This window comes from Equus caballus, chromosome 2 (genome assembly GCF_041296265.1).
Source record: "Equus caballus isolate H_3958 breed thoroughbred chromosome 2, TB-T2T, whole genome shotgun sequence".
NCBI lineage: Eukaryota > Metazoa > Chordata > Mammalia > Perissodactyla > Equidae > Equus > Equus caballus.
Genome location: NC_091685.1, coordinates 93258548 through 93276339, shown reverse-complemented (window position 1 = coordinate 93276339; position 17792 = coordinate 93258548). Strand labels below are relative to the sequence as shown.

At 37.8% G+C, this 17792-nt stretch overlaps 1 protein-coding gene across 7 annotated transcripts in view; it reads right to left on the bottom strand.

The window, feature by feature from the left end:
• Nucleotides 1-17792, bottom strand: part of OTUD4 (OTU deubiquitinase 4) — a 44046-nt gene that overhangs the window by 12020 nt on the left and 14234 nt on the right. For all 7 annotated transcript variants that reach the window (XM_023636487.2, XM_070258286.1, XM_001500677.6 and 4 more), the window contains 11 exons: nucleotides 17682-17728; nucleotides 16931-17003; nucleotides 14995-15076; nucleotides 13008-13140; nucleotides 10156-10213; nucleotides 9840-9957; nucleotides 9685-9749; nucleotides 6562-6656; nucleotides 5411-5514; nucleotides 5118-5304; nucleotides 814-976 (listed from right to left, as the gene is read on the bottom strand). In XM_023636487.2, coding sequence (XP_023492255.1) covers nucleotides 814-976; nucleotides 5118-5304; nucleotides 5411-5514; nucleotides 6562-6656; nucleotides 9685-9749; nucleotides 9840-9957; nucleotides 10156-10213; nucleotides 13008-13140; nucleotides 14995-15076; nucleotides 16931-17003; nucleotides 17682-17728 — 1125 coding nt within the window. The remainder of the gene's footprint in view (nucleotides 1-813; nucleotides 977-5117; nucleotides 5305-5410; nucleotides 5515-6561; nucleotides 6657-9684; nucleotides 9750-9839; nucleotides 9958-10155; nucleotides 10214-13007; nucleotides 13141-14994; nucleotides 15077-16930; nucleotides 17004-17681; nucleotides 17729-17792) is intronic.

The following is a 17792-nucleotide window of genomic DNA, read 5'->3' as shown; positions in this document are numbered from 1 at the left end:
AATTGTGGTGTGGGGCCCTAACATTTTATATACCAGGTAGCCTTCTATAACATTCCATTTTGTTTGTTTCATCCACTGTTAAGAAAAAGTGTCCAACCACCATTCTGGATCACAAATTATTTGGTACCACTTACCAATATTTAAAAGAACATAGGCTCAGGACTCCCAGTGCCCCCAAACTGAACCAGTTACCCCTCCCCTGTGCTGCCAATGAACCCTCCCCACAGAACCCTCCCCTCAGTAAAGAGCATTTACTTCACTCTACATGAGAACTGTCTTCCCTTCTGACTCCTCCAAAACAATTAAGAAACCTAAAGGTAGAGAACATTTCTTTCATCAACCCAGTGTCCAACACACAGAGCAAAGGTGAAGCCACAGGGTTACATATACTATCACCTCCAAGAGGAAACACTCAGAGTGACAGCTCTTATTAGACAGTCTAGGTTATTAGGTCCTTGTATGTTTAATAAGGAACAGTGATTTTATAGATGTATCTTGTTAACTGAATCATGAACTTCTACTGCATATTACTCTAGCTAGCAAAATAAATGTGTTTTGGTTCAAAAGAAAATACTAAACTAGAAGTGAGGTAACCAATTTACTTGCCTCAACTCTGCCACCAACTAGTAATGTCTTTAGACCTAATCTTCCTCATAAAAAATGTGAAAAGGAGGGACAACTACATGATCTTTAAGATACCTTTCAGTTTAAAAAGATTTAGTCTTACCATCATTAGAAACTATGGCTTAATATAAAAACTGTATTAAGGAGAGACTTTTAAGTGATAACTTTTAAAATCTCTATTATACATACGGAAAGGGCTGGGAAAGCCTGTTCATCTCTGTTCTGAATCTCATAGAGTAAACGAGATTCTTCTATAGCTTGCTTCTCTCTGCGCTCTTCTGGGGAGAGGCCAAAATAGTTCGATTCTCGACTCGCGTGATCAGAATCCTCAGCTCTCTCACGATCAGGTTTTCTGTCAAATAAAACATTCTTGTCATGAGAAAAAAAAACAAAATGTACTGCGTACCTAAAATAAAATAGCCGTTTTTGGAATACAAATATTTGACTAATTTAGCTATACTGTGATTATTATTCAACTTTTGGCATCCTGATAATAAATGTTTAGCAAATGAAGTCCCTATAGCATTAGGATATGTTAGAGTTAAGAAGACAAACTTACAATAGGTGGAAAAATTTAAAAAGAAAAAGAAATATATAACTCACTTCCAAGTGATACAGAAATAATTCAGATTTTTTTTTTTTCCTTTTCATCAGGACAGAAATGTAAAGCACTGTCTATATTCTTTATGCCATCTTCCAATACTTTCATAAGAATTCACTTTCAAAAGAAAGGGAAAGTTATTAGTTTAGGTATCAAAAGCACTGCAATTTTTTAAGTAAGGGGAATGCTCAGAGGAGACACTTGGTCCATCCTCCTGCTTTCTGATGACACCACTAAGGGAGATGGAAAGGTGGGATGAAGGAAAATTAGGATGTACCAGGCTAGATACTAACTGCACAGATAAGACTGCTGTCATCTCAATATAGTTTTGGTCAATGAAGGATGACAAATTAATGAATAGAGTCCAGTAGCCTATAACATAGTTATCTTAGTGTTAAGGCAATATAAAGACCATTTCTACTATGTCTAACAGTTCCACAACAGTGGGAAATGAAAATCTAAAACCCACAGGAAAAATACGTCGTCACAATACAAAGAGATATAATCTTCCTAAAAAGAGTGGGAAGAACACAATGATACCATCTGGCTTTTTTTACCTCCGAAATAAAGAACAGTCACTTCACGTGCTCAAATAGTCCCACTTAAAATCATACCCTAATTCCAACAGGGAAAATGTCAACCCAAATGATACTAGGGAAAAAAAAAAGTAGGAGAGCAAGTCGGGCCCCTTATAATCTTATACTAGTCCTTCTCAAAATCCAGTGGGAGAAGACTCCAAAGAAGACTGAGCAAGCAACAGGAGTCTCGGGAAAGTTAACAGCACCTTACCACCATGTCGCCTCACCCTAAACTGTCCATCTCATCCCCACCCACCACACAGAGACGCTAACTGGAGGAGAGGCATTGAGCAATGACACTACTATCATTTTCAGCACTTGCATAATGAAAGCATACATGGCAGTCCTGCCTGGTTTTTGTTATATTTCTTTTTGTTTTCTCCAAAGGAAGAGACAGTATCAATGAGAAAGAAATGAAAAAGTCACAGTTCATGAAGGTCTCATGCCCAACATTACAATTCTTTTATTCTGTAACTAGAATTCAAAACTCATGTGTTACACAGTAGAAAGAAAGTCAAGATAAACTCTAATGAGCTTAAATCAATTGGACTATTAGCTATAAAATTCTAAACTTTGCCTAGATTCAAAAAAAATCTTAAATATTTAATCAGCAGTCACTAAATTTGTCTGAATATACTAGTAAACTTTACTCTGGCAGCCACAGTGAATGCAGACAAACTGCAGATACAACTAGGTTGCTATATAATCTGTCACAATGTCAAAAATAATTCTCTAAAGTTTCATATCTATATTATTACCCACTGTGTTCTGCCAACTTGTGTTTTTCTATACCAAGTAATACATAGCTAACACATAAAAAAGAAAAGGATCCTAAGAAGACAGACATTTCACATCTGTCTGACCATTCTACCAACTCCCAGCAGATGGGATATGACACCAGAAACACACTGGATACAAATTCAGTTTGTGGTAAACAAAAGCATATTTAAATTAGCTATTTAGTAGTCTGTGTGTACCTTCTTTTTTAATCTTTAAGACACTACAGGGTATCCCTGTGTTCAAGGGGACAAAAATGCTTCTTTTAAGAAATGAGAATTTTATTAAAGAAAAGTCTCATTTCTGCCTATGACCTTCCTATATTTACTTCATATTTTTAGGTTTCCAAAGTCAATATTCAAAATAGGTTAGTCCTCCTAGGTACTTTGCTTGCATTGGGCAGGACGTCACCAGATGCTAATGAGTGGAATCTGGTCAATGTCCAAACAACTGACTTCAGCCTCCAATAGTCGATTAACAGCACAAATTCTGTTTCTTGGGAGAGGTAACCCACCATGGGCCCCGGAGGTCCCCTCACATTGTTGCGGGGTGTGTCAAGAATGCAAAGCCTCGACCATTCTACTCAGGCCAATGTTCAGGGTCGTGTTTGCAGTGACCAACTTCAAGGGATCAGGTAACATCTTTCTTCTGATTTTTGAATCACTTGTTCTCATTAGAACTTTTGGAAAACTGGATTATGAATATGCAAGTACTTTTTACACATGTAAAAAGTATCCCTGGGAGGATATGCAGGAGTCTGTTAACACTAGATGCCTCTGCAGAAGGAAACCAGATCACTGGGAAAACAGGGATAGGAAGAAGAATTATCACAATAAAGAAACTTTTGAATATTTTCGATTTTGAACAATATCAATTAATTTCCTATTCTAAATAGTTTGTTAAACTAAAAAGAAAAATGTAATATATTTGAAGTATTGGTATTCATTACAGATGGAACTGTGTCTCCCAAAAAGATATGTTCAAGTCCTAACCCCTGGTACCCGTGCCTGTGACTTTATTTATAAAAAGGGTTGAGTCATCAACTCAAGGTCATACTGGAGAAAGGTGGCCCTAAACCCAATGACTGGTGTCCTTATTAGGAGACAGACAGACCCACAGGGAGAACACCATGTGATGATGGAAGCAGAAATGGGAGCGATGTATCTACAAGCCAAGGAACACCAAGGGCTGCGGACAACACCACAGTAGGAGGGGCGCAGGGAACAGATTCTCCCCTAGAGCCTTCAGAGAGAGTACGGCCCTAGTGACAACAAGAGCTCACACTTCAAGCCTCCAGAACTGTGAGAGAATACCTTTCTGTTGTTTTAAGCCATGCAGTTTGCGGTACACCTTGCTACCACAACCCCAGGAAACTAACACAGGACTAGTAACATGTCAGCCTAAGAACCTAAAATTCTGTCTTGAAGATGTTACATACACTATATTTAATGTCAAAATGTTAAGTACATTCCCAAGAAAGGGGAATGCCTAAACGCCAGAAATTAAGGAACTAACGACCAGAGCTTGGCAAGCACACATACTGAAGCTACAGCTGTTCAGACAATTGGGGAGAGGGAGCTTGGGTGGAGACGGCATTAGTCACAGTAACCAGGAGGGCCCCAGCACGCGCAGGCCAAGTGTGCATGAAGATGACAGCCTCAACTTAAGGCACGCTTTCTTGGGCTGGCCCAGTGGCGCAGCAGTTAAGTTCGCACGTTCTGCTTCTCAGCGGCCCGGGGTTCGCCGGTTCAGATCCTGGGTGTGGGCATGGCACTGCTTGGTAAAAGCCATGCTGCGGTAGGTGTCCCACATATAAAGCAGAGGAAGATGGGCATGGATGTTAGCTCAGGGCCAGTCTTCCTCAGCAAAAAGAGGATTGGCAGTAGTTAGCTCAGGGGTAATCTTCTTCAAAAAAAACAAAAAAGCCACGCTTTCTCACATAAAGCTCCTCCAAAGGGCATAAACCCCTCTGCAGAAGAGCAGATTAGAGAAAAAATAAAATTCACAGCACAGGAAACTATGACCCTGAAGTTCATCTGTCTCTGGATGCTCAGTGAGAATGCTAATATTCGTGATCACATTAACCTAAAACTGTAGCCCGGTTCAGTATTAGACCCATAACCACCAACAATCCAAACTTATCAGAACAAAGTAAACCAACTATTTTGGTCGATTCAAGTTCATATATAAAGAACACCCTCATCCTCCAATGAATTAGAAATGCAACTTGGAATTCAGTACTTAACACAGTGCAAGCTACCAGAAAACTATTAAGTGCCAGAATAAGATTTGGCTTGGATAAGATCTCCTAAATCATTTGAAAAAAAATATACATGCTTTACCCTACAAAATTACCTTGATTTGTTTAAAGAGAATTATAAAGGACTGAAATCCTCACGTGGTATTTTGTCAACAATATTTTTAATATTATGCTACAGACAAGTACATGAACACAAAATTGTAACTATTTAAATGTAATGTGGCAAATAAAAGAAATGCCCCTCAATTCTTACTTCTCTTGCATTCAGGAAGGTTACCTTATGATCTGTGAGGGTGTCCTGCTAAGATTTTTGTGCTCACTGGAGGGTTTCTGAGACGGAGACCCTGCAGGATGAGTGGAGAAGCCATGCTGTCTCACTCCTGAGGGCTGCTGCAGCCGAGGAGGTAGTGCTGAGGGGGCTTTTACTGGCTTGCCTGGATTCTTTGGCCCTCTGTAATCCATGTCTGTGACAAGAAGTCAAAAATACCTCATAAACTTTCCTATTATAAACAGCTCCAAGTACCATCCCCACCACTCTCACCCCCCAACTGTAACTCAATGTGCTCCTACCAGGATGGAAGTTTTGTCCGGAAGTAGAAGGTTTTTTCATCTTCTTCCCTGACACTGTGTTCCAGCTTTCTAAGGGAGGTGGTTTGAGATTCTTCGGTGAGTGTCTTCATGAGGAAGAAAAACATTTGTAATAACTTTAAGTATTCCTAGTAAGACTATCTACGTAAGTATTGTGCATAAATATTTTATTTTCAACTTCTGTAAGAATTTCCAGTTTTAGTTGTTATATTAAAAATTAAAATACAAAACATTTAGCAACCCAGATGCAATTCTAATCAAATAAGATGACATACATCAAAAGCATATTCTCTAACCTAACAAAACAGAAGGCTAAAAGGCCTTAATGATAATCTAAGCAAAAGATGAGACAAAGAAGGAATGGCTGTTACTGTTAGCTGTGACGATGGTACTGTAGTTGAGGTGGGGAAAGGGAGTCCTCACCGTGCTAGAGACACATATAAAGATCTGTTTCTGTAAGAACTGGTGTGATGTCTGGGATTTGCGTCAAAATATTCCAAGTCCATCCCCATTTAAAAAGGAAAAAAGAGGTTAGGGAGAATAGATTAGAAAAGATTGCCAAATGCTGTTAGCTGCTGAAACAGGGTGATGGTTATATTGAGGGTCCCTGTACTATCCTCCTTATATCTGAGTGTGAAATTGTCCATTGTGAAGTTTGGGTGTGATTTACCACCTTTTTCTCTAGTAAACGCAGCAGCAACTGAAACAAAAGGTGCTCTAAAGTAACAACGTGTAACAGAAAGTCAACCACGATATTTTACTCTCCGTCTGACAAACAATGACTGAAAACTAACTACATATGCAACACAGAGCTGAATGAAAGCAGAAGTGAATGTGGGCCCTATCCCCCAAACCTCCCACTTGATAGTGACAATATACTCAATTTCCCAAATTGCCTTTGTGAAGCATGGCACATTTTAAACAAGCAACAAAACAAGTATTTTTATTTAAATATTTCAACGTGCAAAACACTAAATTTGAACTCAAACTTCTTTCTCAAAAGATCTAAATAAATATATTTTCTACACGTAGACAATACCTTTTAATTGACTTCGCAAATACACAGTGCCATTTAAAAATGCTCATGATTACATTTGGCTAAATGGAAGAGACAGGAGAAGAGTGGTACATACTTCTTTCCAAGTTCTTCGACCAAAACTGGTCCGTTCTCAGAGTGAACACCTTGAAAGTCTACATTAGAAAATTTTCCATTGTGATCCAACCTAACCTGTTGAACAATCCCAGAAACAAAAATCAGTCACCTGCTCCCTTTGCATTAATGATCAGGTTTTAAATTTTTATTTTGTTTTCAATTAAGGAGAAAATGAATGTATATCGTTAAAAACAAAACAAAGTTCAAAAGGGTGCACAGTAATATCTGCCTCTGACCTCCCAGACCTATGCATCTCTACCCAAAAAACTTTTCTTTGTTTACCCTTCCAAAATTTTTCTAAATTCTTTTTCTAAATAGTTCAAAGAGGGGCTGGCCCAGTGGCGCAGCAGTTAAGCGCGCACGTTCTGCTTCTGTTGCCCAGGGTTCACTGGTTCGGATCCCGGATGCGGACCTACGTACTGCTTGTCAAGCCACGCTGTGGTAGGCATCCCGTCCCACATATAAAGCAGAGGAAGATGAGCACGGATGTTTAACTCAGGGCCAGTCTTTCGCAGCAAAAAGAGGAGGATTGGCAGCAGACGTTAGCTCAGGCCTGATCTTTCTCAATAAATAAATAAATAAATAGTTCAAAAAGAAGAGCACAATCAAATAAGGCTCCAAATGTTAGCTCAGGGCTGATCTCCCTCAATAAATAAATAAATAAATAGTTCAAAGAGAAGTACGAGCACAATCAACTCAGGCTCCAAACAAGAGAGGTAGCACGTCCTGGTTCTGAACCAGGGCTATGGCACCATACACACTAGGATTCAAGGCCCACTCTTCTACTTACCAGCAATATGACCTTAGGCAAGTTACTTATCTCAATTTCAGTGTCCTCATATGCAAAATCGGGCTAATAATAGTGCCTACATCATAGGACTCGTGGAGATGGAATGAGGTACATATGATATATGTAAAGGACACCAACTAGCACACAGCAACCACTCTAGACGAGAGCAACTATTATTATAACTACTATTATCTTCTCACTTTTCCAATATTTAAAATGTGTTAACTGTGACCTTTTTTCTCCCTAAAAATAGATCCACCATCTGTTCTCTAATAAACAATCGGTTTTAGCCAATAGCAAATCATGACAGAACAGTAAGCCTTTAGATTTCTTTCTGTGGTCAGATGGCCCCCATCGATCAGGGCATCTGCCAATCCTGCACTAGGATCACCACGCTGGGAGCCCAGGGTATGCAGCATGACTTTAAGCAACCTCCTACTTTTATTAGCAGATGAGAGTCCTCAAGCTGAGGTTTCATTCTTCATCAACCACAACAGGACACTTTGCCTTCCTCTCTTCAAAAGTTTAACAATAAAAAAGATTTTTCTAAAGTTAATTTTGATAAAGTTTAAAATACATCTAACATGCTTACTTGAGTAAACAAAAGTCACCTTTGAATCACAGCAGTTTCCATAATAAAATTTCAAAGAAATTTTAGCCAAGTGAAATAGTTAAGTAGTAGAAATCGAAACAAAATACTCTAAAAAGGAAAAAATTAAAACAAGTCTCTGCTTTACCATCTACTTTATCAACAGCATCTACTTTACCAAAAGCAACTGAAACCTCAAAGGAAATACGCTTGATTTAAAATAACGACTAAGATGATTTTAGTGATGCAACATAAGATAAGCAACCTTCTCTTCTCTGTTGGGGCTGGGTGGTGAGGGACGGGGAGCCCTAAGCCCTGGGTTCCTTCTTCTAAGTTTTCCAAATCTCTTGTAAAAGATACCACAATTCTGTTCGGCCATCAGAGCACACTTCTGACAAGCCTGTAGGGAAGAACCTAAATGAATCATATTCTCTTCTTCCTCTCCTTTCAAATACCCTCGAATCAGAACAATAGTAAAAGTTCTTAAGGTAAAGTCTGTCACTTTATGCCCAGATATAATCCTGGTCAATCAGATACTTTTCACAAACCACTTCATCATAAAGGAAATGAGTGTTTCCGTCATAAGTCAAGAAAAAATGTTTGTCAATAGCTATTTTAAAGTAGTTGGGTTTTTTTTAAGTTACTTTATTTTATTTTATTTTTCTTGCTGGGAAAGATTCGCCCTGGGATAACATCTGTTGCCAATCTTCCTCTTTTTACATAACCTGCCTGTACAGCATGGCTACTGGGCTACTGACAGACAAGCGGTGCGGTTTTCGCCTGGGAACTGAACCCAGGGCTGCTGAAGCGAAGCGTCCTGAACTTTAACCACTACGCCACCAGGGCTGGCCCCAATGTAGTTTTAAAATGGCAAACCATTTAAAATAGAAACCATTTTTGATGAAAATTACCTTTCAAATAGCAATATTTTTGTGCATGTGCGTTGTTTCTGTTTTGGAAATAGTAGTACCTTTTCAAAAACAATGAACAAAAAAGGGACCTTGGAAATTATCTTATTGAGTTTCTCTAGCCTTGGTTTGACTGGACCAGATAATTGGCATTATTGGAAGCAGATAATTCTTTGGGGGCAGGGAGGCGTCCTGTGCACTGTAGGATGGTCGGCAGCATCCCTGGCCTCTACCCACTAGATGTCAGTAGCACCTTCCCAGCTGTGACAACAAAAAATGTCTGCAGACGTTGTTGGGGGGGGTGCAAAATCATTCCAAATTAAGAAACACTGACCTAACCCAACCTTCCACTTTAACAATCAACTACTTAAATGCACAGCGGCAGCTCACTCACAGTAAATGGCACTCTCCTTACTATTCACTAGCCTTTCTCAATCCAAGAGAAAAATATTATCTATCCATCAAAATCTTCCAGGATTACTTTCATAAAGAAAACAAATTATAACGTCAAGTTTGAATCACCTTCAGTAAATTATCTGCCAAGTGTAATTAAACTTCCTTCTCTGAAGCAAGTAATATCAGAGAGTGACTCGTTAAAGATCATGCGATGGGATGCGATAGTTTTAGATACATAGAATTTTGGTTATGTATTCAAACGGGGCAAAAAGCTAAACATTTAAAACTATTAAAATGTATACAAGATAAAACATTCTGAAATCTTAAATTAACAACACAAACGTGAGCTGTTTTCTTGGTTCCTATTGGAATAAGTAAGATTTCAAGTAAAATCTTTTCTTCCTCTATATAATCACTTACTTGGCATTTATCTCCAACTTCATACTGTAAGCCAGCAGCAATGGAATAGTCACGTTTCTGTTGAGCTGTAAAACACCAGTATATATCAAGTTGACTTAATTATTTTCAAGCACCCACAAATAAAATTTATGGAAAATGCAGATTTTTTAACTCACCTTGTTTAGACTTCAGCCAAATTTCATACTCCACATTTCTATAGACTGCTGGATTGAGTGACTTAAGAACCTTTCTAGACAAACGCAGGTTAGGAGAGTTCCCATTGTTTTTCAGGTGCTAAACAAACAAAGTCAGGAAGTCTGATCAACACAGAAACGCTTTTACAACATTTTCGTTTGAGCTATATATGAGTACAATCAAATGAAGCAGAAAACTTCAAAAATTAAGAAGTCAGCCAAAAAGTTTCTTACTAGATGATCCTGCCTCTATTGAAAAGGTACCAGAAAAAAAGAAAAGAAAACTACAAAGAAATACCTGATCACTCGACAAAGCTTTCAACCCATTCACATCATTAGCAGCGGCAGCTTCACTCCTACAAAGGAAGAAACAGAACCATAATTAGGAGCACAAAATGCGTCTGCATGCATTTAACTTCTTCCAACCTCATAGAAAAATCTCAGAAGTCAGCTATATTACAAAAAGCCAAAGCTGTATTCCAAGAAGCTCCTAAGAGTTTTAGCATAAGTGTGCACGGATGTGTGGGGGTGTTATGTGTATGTGTACATGTATATGTAAGATGTAAGTCAAAGATTTATATCCGTACCTCTTACTGGCTGAATCACCAGAAAAAAAGAAAGAGAAATAAACTGTGAAATCTGGGTGGATAGAATAATTGAGTTTATAAAACATTCAATGTAAAAATTTCCTTTCAATGTATAAATGAGGCTCCATTAGACAAAATATTCCACTACAACAAGATGTACAATCTAATGAGATGAGATACAACTATGAAATCAGTAAGTTAAATGCTAATAAGTGCTATGGGGTAGAGGGAGGGAGGAAGAAATGATAGTGTTGAGAAGGAGGCTCAAATAATAAAAAGTGGGATGAGGAAAGAACCTGCTGAGACATCTTTTTGAATACAGAATTAAAGATGATGAGATAGCAAACCATATGGATACTTAGTATTCCAGGCAGAGGGTACAGCAAGTGCAAAGACCCTGGGGTGGCCAAGAGGCTGGAGATGCTGGAACAGAGTGATGGCAGGTCAGATGAGAGATGAAGTGAGAGGCTACCTGTACTCTTCTCTCCTACAATTCCTCCTTAATAAATCAATCTCTAGTCTTCAGAACAATCTCTAAGTCTATACCCTTAAATGCAGCAATGTTTAAGAGACCCCAAGTATCTAGAGTCTAGACTAAAAAAGCACCCATAATTTTCAGTACTTCAGGATTGACCAATATGAATGTGACAAGAATCCAGGCACAAGACTATAGTGACATCATTGTACCTTCCTCCTTATTACCACACTATGCCTATTTATCCTGCCACGATTATGTGACATTCTTCCCTAGCTGAAGCCTTGCCCTCCCTACACCAGACATTACACAAGTAAAAAGAAATCTTAATAATGCAACGAAAAGTTAATTAAAAAGGCTCCCATGTCCAAGGGGCACAACAGTACAGTATAAAAAGAAAAACTGAGCATTACAACGTGCACATCCTCCCTGGTAAACTTCTCCAGGCTGCTAGCCTTTACTCCATGTTTCACTGCGACTGCCGTCCCAGACCCAGCAATTGCTAAAACTATTAGCAGCAGCAACCACGAAGCATGTGCTGGAAGGCCGCCTACACCACTCACAGGTGTAAGACAACAAGCTAATCATTCTGTCCCAACTCCCTGTCTGCTCAATTACACATCTGAATCAGACATGGTTTCCTGGAGAAAACCATGGAGCAGAATTTCTATCTGTGCAAAATTAATTAGTCTATTCTAGGATTATATTTACAATGGCAGACCCAGATTCTAACCTAAGTGACTCATTTCTTTCTTACAAAGAAATGGTAGTCAATCAAATCTTCAATCAGGATCAGAAAAATTTAATTCAACAAACGCCTAGAATTACAGATAAAAGCAGATATATTTAAGTATTTAATGAAGAATTAGATACCCTAAGGCTTAATTTCATTCCTTTCTCTAGTTTCACAGTATGTGACACTAAGTAGGATACTTTCATATTCTTAGACAAGAGAAATAACACACTTATAGCTTCACTGGGAATGGAATAGGCTTGGTTCTTATATAAACTTATTAATATTACTGATAAAAACTAACATATGTTGGACACTATATCTATCAACTAGGCTATGCACTTTACAGGTTATCTCATTTAATTCTTACAAATTCTCCCTTTCGAGGAAATACTAATATATCCTCAGTTTATAGCTACAGAAGTGAGGCTTGTTAGTGAATTTAAGTAACTTCCCCCAAGTCTAGTTAGTAGGCAGGAAGCCAGGTCTGAAACCAGGTTTGGAAGTCCGCAGCCCAAGCTCTTAACCTATGCATCCAGGTTAAGATTATACTTAACCTCTAATCTAAACTACCCCACACAGCCTGTGTGGAAAAGAAAAATAAGACTCAAGAGACTACAAGTTAAAAGGTGCTTATTCACAACCTAAAGAGTGGCATTATCCAAAGCTGTTCACATACCTATATCCCAACTTGGGATTTTTATTATCTAAAAAGAAAAAGAAGGGGGCCGGCCCCATGGCCAAGTGGTTAAGTTCGCACGCTCTGCTTCAGCGGCCCAGGGTATCACCAGTTCAAATCCTGGGCGCAGACTCGGCACCACTCATCAAGCCACGCTGACAAGGCGTCCTACATGCCACAACTAGAAGGACCCACAATTAAAAATGCACAACTATGTACCAGGGGGCTTTGGGGAGAAAAAGGAAAAATAAAATCTTTAAAAAGAAAAAAAGAAAAGAGAAAGAAAAAGAAGTAGCATTATCTAAGACAAAATTTTAAAAAGTCAAGGAAATCAAAATGGCCATTTTTTCATCACAGGATATGTAAATAATTGACAGGTTAACCTTAAAATTTTACAATACATGCACATATAGGTAAGACCAAATCTATTCTACAGATACTCATCTAGATTACACAGAAATAGATTCTTATCAACCAAAACATCAACTTTCAAAAGAAAAAGTCCTGCAATAGAAATCAGGTAAAATTAGTGACAGGGAAAAAGAATCTTCCACCACAGGCTGCTGTATTTTAGGAATACCATAATATCTCAACATGCGAGGCAACTCTAGGCAGGAACATTTATTGAACATTTACAGCACTATAAAGGTATTTCAGGACCTAAATTCATTCTTACTTGCAACTATCATCCTCTGAATCTGATATTTCACTGTTGTTTTCATCAGCTACTTCGGAGGTGTCTAGTCCCATCAAGATTTTACTAACATCAGTTTTAAATACCTTCTCATAGAGCAATTCATAAAGGAGAGCTGCAAGTAACAAGAGAGAGATGTTATGCAATATTAACTAATTTTATATTCTAACATAAAATTGAGATTGTCTATCACTGAGACTTCTAAAATCTTAACTGACACTTGCAACATCTTATGGTCAAAACACAATTTAATCAGAAAGTTACGCAGATAGAGAACAACTAGAATCTCGGTGTGTGCAGTTAATGAGTTCAAAATCATCTTAGGAGATACTGCCATTTTTAAAACTAACAAAAACAGAAAAAGGGTCACCACTGTGAAACAAGCATGACAGTAAAAGTTAAACATAAAAATTGAGCAATTACTCCATTCTACGCACTGTGCTAAGCCTTTACATATCTTCGTATTTAATCCCAGCACAGTGAAGTATTATTCTTCTAACTGTACAGATGAGAAAACTGAGAATTAGAGATGTCATACAACCAGCCCAACCCTAAGAGCCTTGGATGGAAAACATTAAGATTGCTAGAAAGAGGATAACTTTTCATTAGGGACTAAAAAGAAACTGTTATAAAATGTATTCTCAGCAGCCACTGAAGGAAAGAAGGCTATTTGGACAACTTTTCTGCTTTAAAAAAAAACAACTCCAGAACATGGAAATAAAGATTAGTAAACGGAGTTTAGGAGTCTACACATGGAGTTTAGGACTCTCATTTGGTTCTATTACAGTAATCTTTATGAAAACAAGTACACTAAGAATTCACCCACGATGGGTGCCCACCCCCTACATGAGTCCCCAGAGACCTCCTTCTCACAGACCATCTTTCTTCCAACCCTATTATCATCCAAACCACAGGCACTGAGAAGCACAAGAAAGGGAGGCTCCAGGAGCTGAAGCATCCAGATTTTGCCTAGCTGGGAAAGGAGGACGACACAGCCCAGGACACACACAGGTAGACTTTCCTATCTCAAAATACAATCAATCAATTTTTTAAAAATCTGCATTACACATATCTTTCCCGGTCACCACTAGCTTAAGAGGAAAGAGTTGTTACGTGTCCAGCACTGCTGCTTTGTATGCGTGGTGTGCACTCTGTCAGACCAGATGACAAAGGATGTGAAGGGTGGCAGCAAGGAAGGAACTACTAGAGTAGTGATTCTCAGTCTGGGAAGGAGAGGGGATTTCATCCTCCCAGGAAATATTTGACAAGATCTGGAGACATTTTTGATTGCCACGTGGGAGAGAGAAAGCTGCTGGCAACTACTGTGCAGAGGTCAGGGATACTAGCAAACATCCTACGATGCACAGAACAGCCCCCACCACAAAGAAGTTTCTGGCCCAAAATGTCAAACAGTGCCAACGCTAAGAAACGCTGCTCTAGAGCCAAATACAACCAAATGCTTGATTTGCTCATTTACATTTTCAAGTTACACACTAACAACTTTAAAAATACATACAAATCCTTATTACTAACATTATTTGGCCAGCCTAGCAGTGTAGTGGTTAAGTTTTCATGCTCTGCTTTGGTGGCCCAGGTTTCACAGGTTTGGATCCCACGTGCAGACCTACACACTGCTCGTCAAGCCATGCTGTGGCAGCATCCCGCACAGAAAATAGAGGAAGATTGGCACAGATGTTAGCTCAGGGCACATTTCCTCACAGTCACACACACACACAAATTATTTACTGCAGGAAAGAAATAACTTTGTATTTACAAGTCAAACTCTAGCACCTAACTCCTTTTTTTCTGTTGAAACAAGTTTTTATTATAGTATTAATATTTTGGGTAACCTACGGTTCTTAGAAATATCTTTTTATACAACAGAGTATATTTGCCCTGATTTGTTTCGTATTAAGACTGTATAGCTTGGGAATATAATTTCCTATACAAACAAATGGGTGATACTTACACTGACACATGGCAGAGCTCTCTTTATACTTTATGGGATAGACAATATCATAATGATTTCCATTTGAAAAACACAGTAATACCTGAAAAGGAAAAATAAAAGACACCTTTCAGCCCCTCATATAAAGTGGAGGAAGAGTGGCACAGATGTGAGTTCAGTGCCAATCTTCTTCAGCAAAAAAAAAAAAAAAAAAAAAAGGAAGGAAAAAAGAGACAAAAGACCAAGAAAATATTCCACAACCTTACTAATGCTTACCTCTAAGAGGCAGAATCAAAAGAAAATTTTTTCTGCTTCTTTACAGTTTTAAGTACTTTCTAAATAGTCAATTACTTACTTACTTAGTTAAGTAGTCAATTACATAGAGAAATGCATACTGATTTCGTTTAGATTATATCATATTCCAAAAACTGTATTGCAAAGGCTAGAGCTAACCACCTTGGAAACCCCCAAGTCTTTACAAAGAGAGTATTTCACTCAATTCCCCTCCCCCTTACCACCATTAGCATGGTGACAAGATACTTCAACTTGGCCTGGATGATTCTAAAACAGCTAATTAAAACAAAGTTCTCTTAGAATGTACCAGTTGATTTTTCTTTTTCTTTCTAGGTGTCACATAATTTTTCAGCTGGTTCTGCTTCATGACAATAACACCTTCACCAGCAAATTATTTTTATAATGAGAAATTACCAAAGTATTTCTGGATGCACTGGAAGAACCTGTTTACACAAGTTATTTTACTATTTAATGTTTATATTGACACCAAACAGTAAGAGTCAAGTTAATCACATACACTATTTCCAAAATATATAAAGAACTCATAGAACTGAACACCAAAAAAACGAACAACCCAATCAAAAAACGGGCAGAGGATATGAACAGACATTTTTCCAAAGAAGATATACAGATAGCCAATAGGCACGTGAAAAGATGTTCAACATCACTAATTATTAGGAAAATGTAAGGCAAAACTACAATGAAATATCACCTTATGGCTGTCAGAATGGCTATAATTAACAAGAAATAACAAGTGTTGGAGAGAAGGTAGAGAAAAGGGAACTCTCACAAACTGCTGGTGGGAGTGCAAACTGGTGCAGCCACTATGGAAAACAGTATGGAGATTTCTCAAAAAATTAAAAATAGAAATACCATATGACCCAGCTATCCCACTACTGGATATTATCCAAAGAACTTGAAAACACTAATTCAAAAAGATATATGCAGCCCTATGTTCACTACAGCCTTATTCACAATATGCAAAACTTGGAAGCAACCCAAGTGCCCATGAAGGGACAAATGGATAAAGATGATGTGGTGTATATATATACAATGGACTACTCCTCCATAAAAACTGACGAAATTGTGTCATTTTCGACATCATGGATGGACCTCGAGGGTACTGTATTATGCTAAGCGAAGTAAGTCAGAGAAAGACAAATACTGTATGATTTCACTCATATGGAGAAGATAAACACATACACAGGTACAGAGAACAGACTGGTGGTTACCACAGTGGAAGGGGGTGGAGGAGGGTGAAAGGGCTAAAGGGGCACATATGTATGGTGACAGACGGAAACAAGACTTTTCATGGTGAACATGATGCAGTTTATACAGAAGCTGAAATCATGTACACTTGAAATTTACACTTATAAACCAATGTGACCCCAATTAAAAAAAAATTTTTTGATCATATACAATAATATCTCAATTTTTTTCCTCTGGTGAAATGTTATAATAGGTTCAACACAATGCTCTGTGGGGAAAATCAAATACAAAATAATATGAATCGATGATTAACAGGAACTTAAACTCAGTATCATAACCTTCATACAGAAATTTATTCAAAAAGTCACTTAAAAATTATAGCTCAGAAGGTCAAGGTGGCAAATGAGTAGTTCTTTTACTTAAATCCTTTAGAAACACTCAGAAAAATTCTTACCTTTTCAGGAAAATTATTTTCAGTTACTTGTGAAGGAGAAACATTTGGTTCTCGATAAATTATAAAATCTTTCCTGAAAATAACATTTAGAAATTACTTCTGACAGAATACATTTCATGAATTGAGATTTAATAGTTCATTAATTCATTCATCACAAGTCTGGCATGTGCCAAGCAATGTTCTAGGCAGTGGAGGTAGAGCAACAAACAAAAGATAGTAATGGAACACCTAAGTTGCAAAATACTACATAAAAGTATCTTTTAAAAAAATAAACTTTCAAATGTAACTTCATATACAATTCTAAAAGGAGACCTCAAGGCACAGAAATTGTAAAGATGAAATTTATTTACATTTCCAAAAGAAAAAATAAAGCATTAGCCTCCTCCTCTCTTGGGCAACAGCAGTAAAATTGATAATACGGTACTTTGCCTCTCTTCCAGTGGCCATTCAATGCTACTGGCCCTGAGAAAGTAGGAAATCATTTCTCTACAAGGTTGATAAGTGATATAGTTTACAAGCCTGGAAAAATTTCTGTACTCCTTTCCAAAAATATTTTAAGACCTACAGCTTCTAAATGTTGACATATCTAAATGTCAAAATCTAAACGATGCAATTAAAAACGCAAAACCTTAGAAAAGATGCTTCACAACCAAGGCATATAATTGCTTTCTACTTTAACAGTTTTAGTACAACAGAATATACTAATTTCCCACTGATTTTATTTTTGTTTACTTATGTTATCACTGTTTACCTGTACATAAGAGAAAGGGCACTTATTTCCACTTGTCCAACCCATTCCTGTATTGAAGAAAAAATAGTTGGCACGTAAGTGTCTCATACTTTTTACAATATACCTCTATAC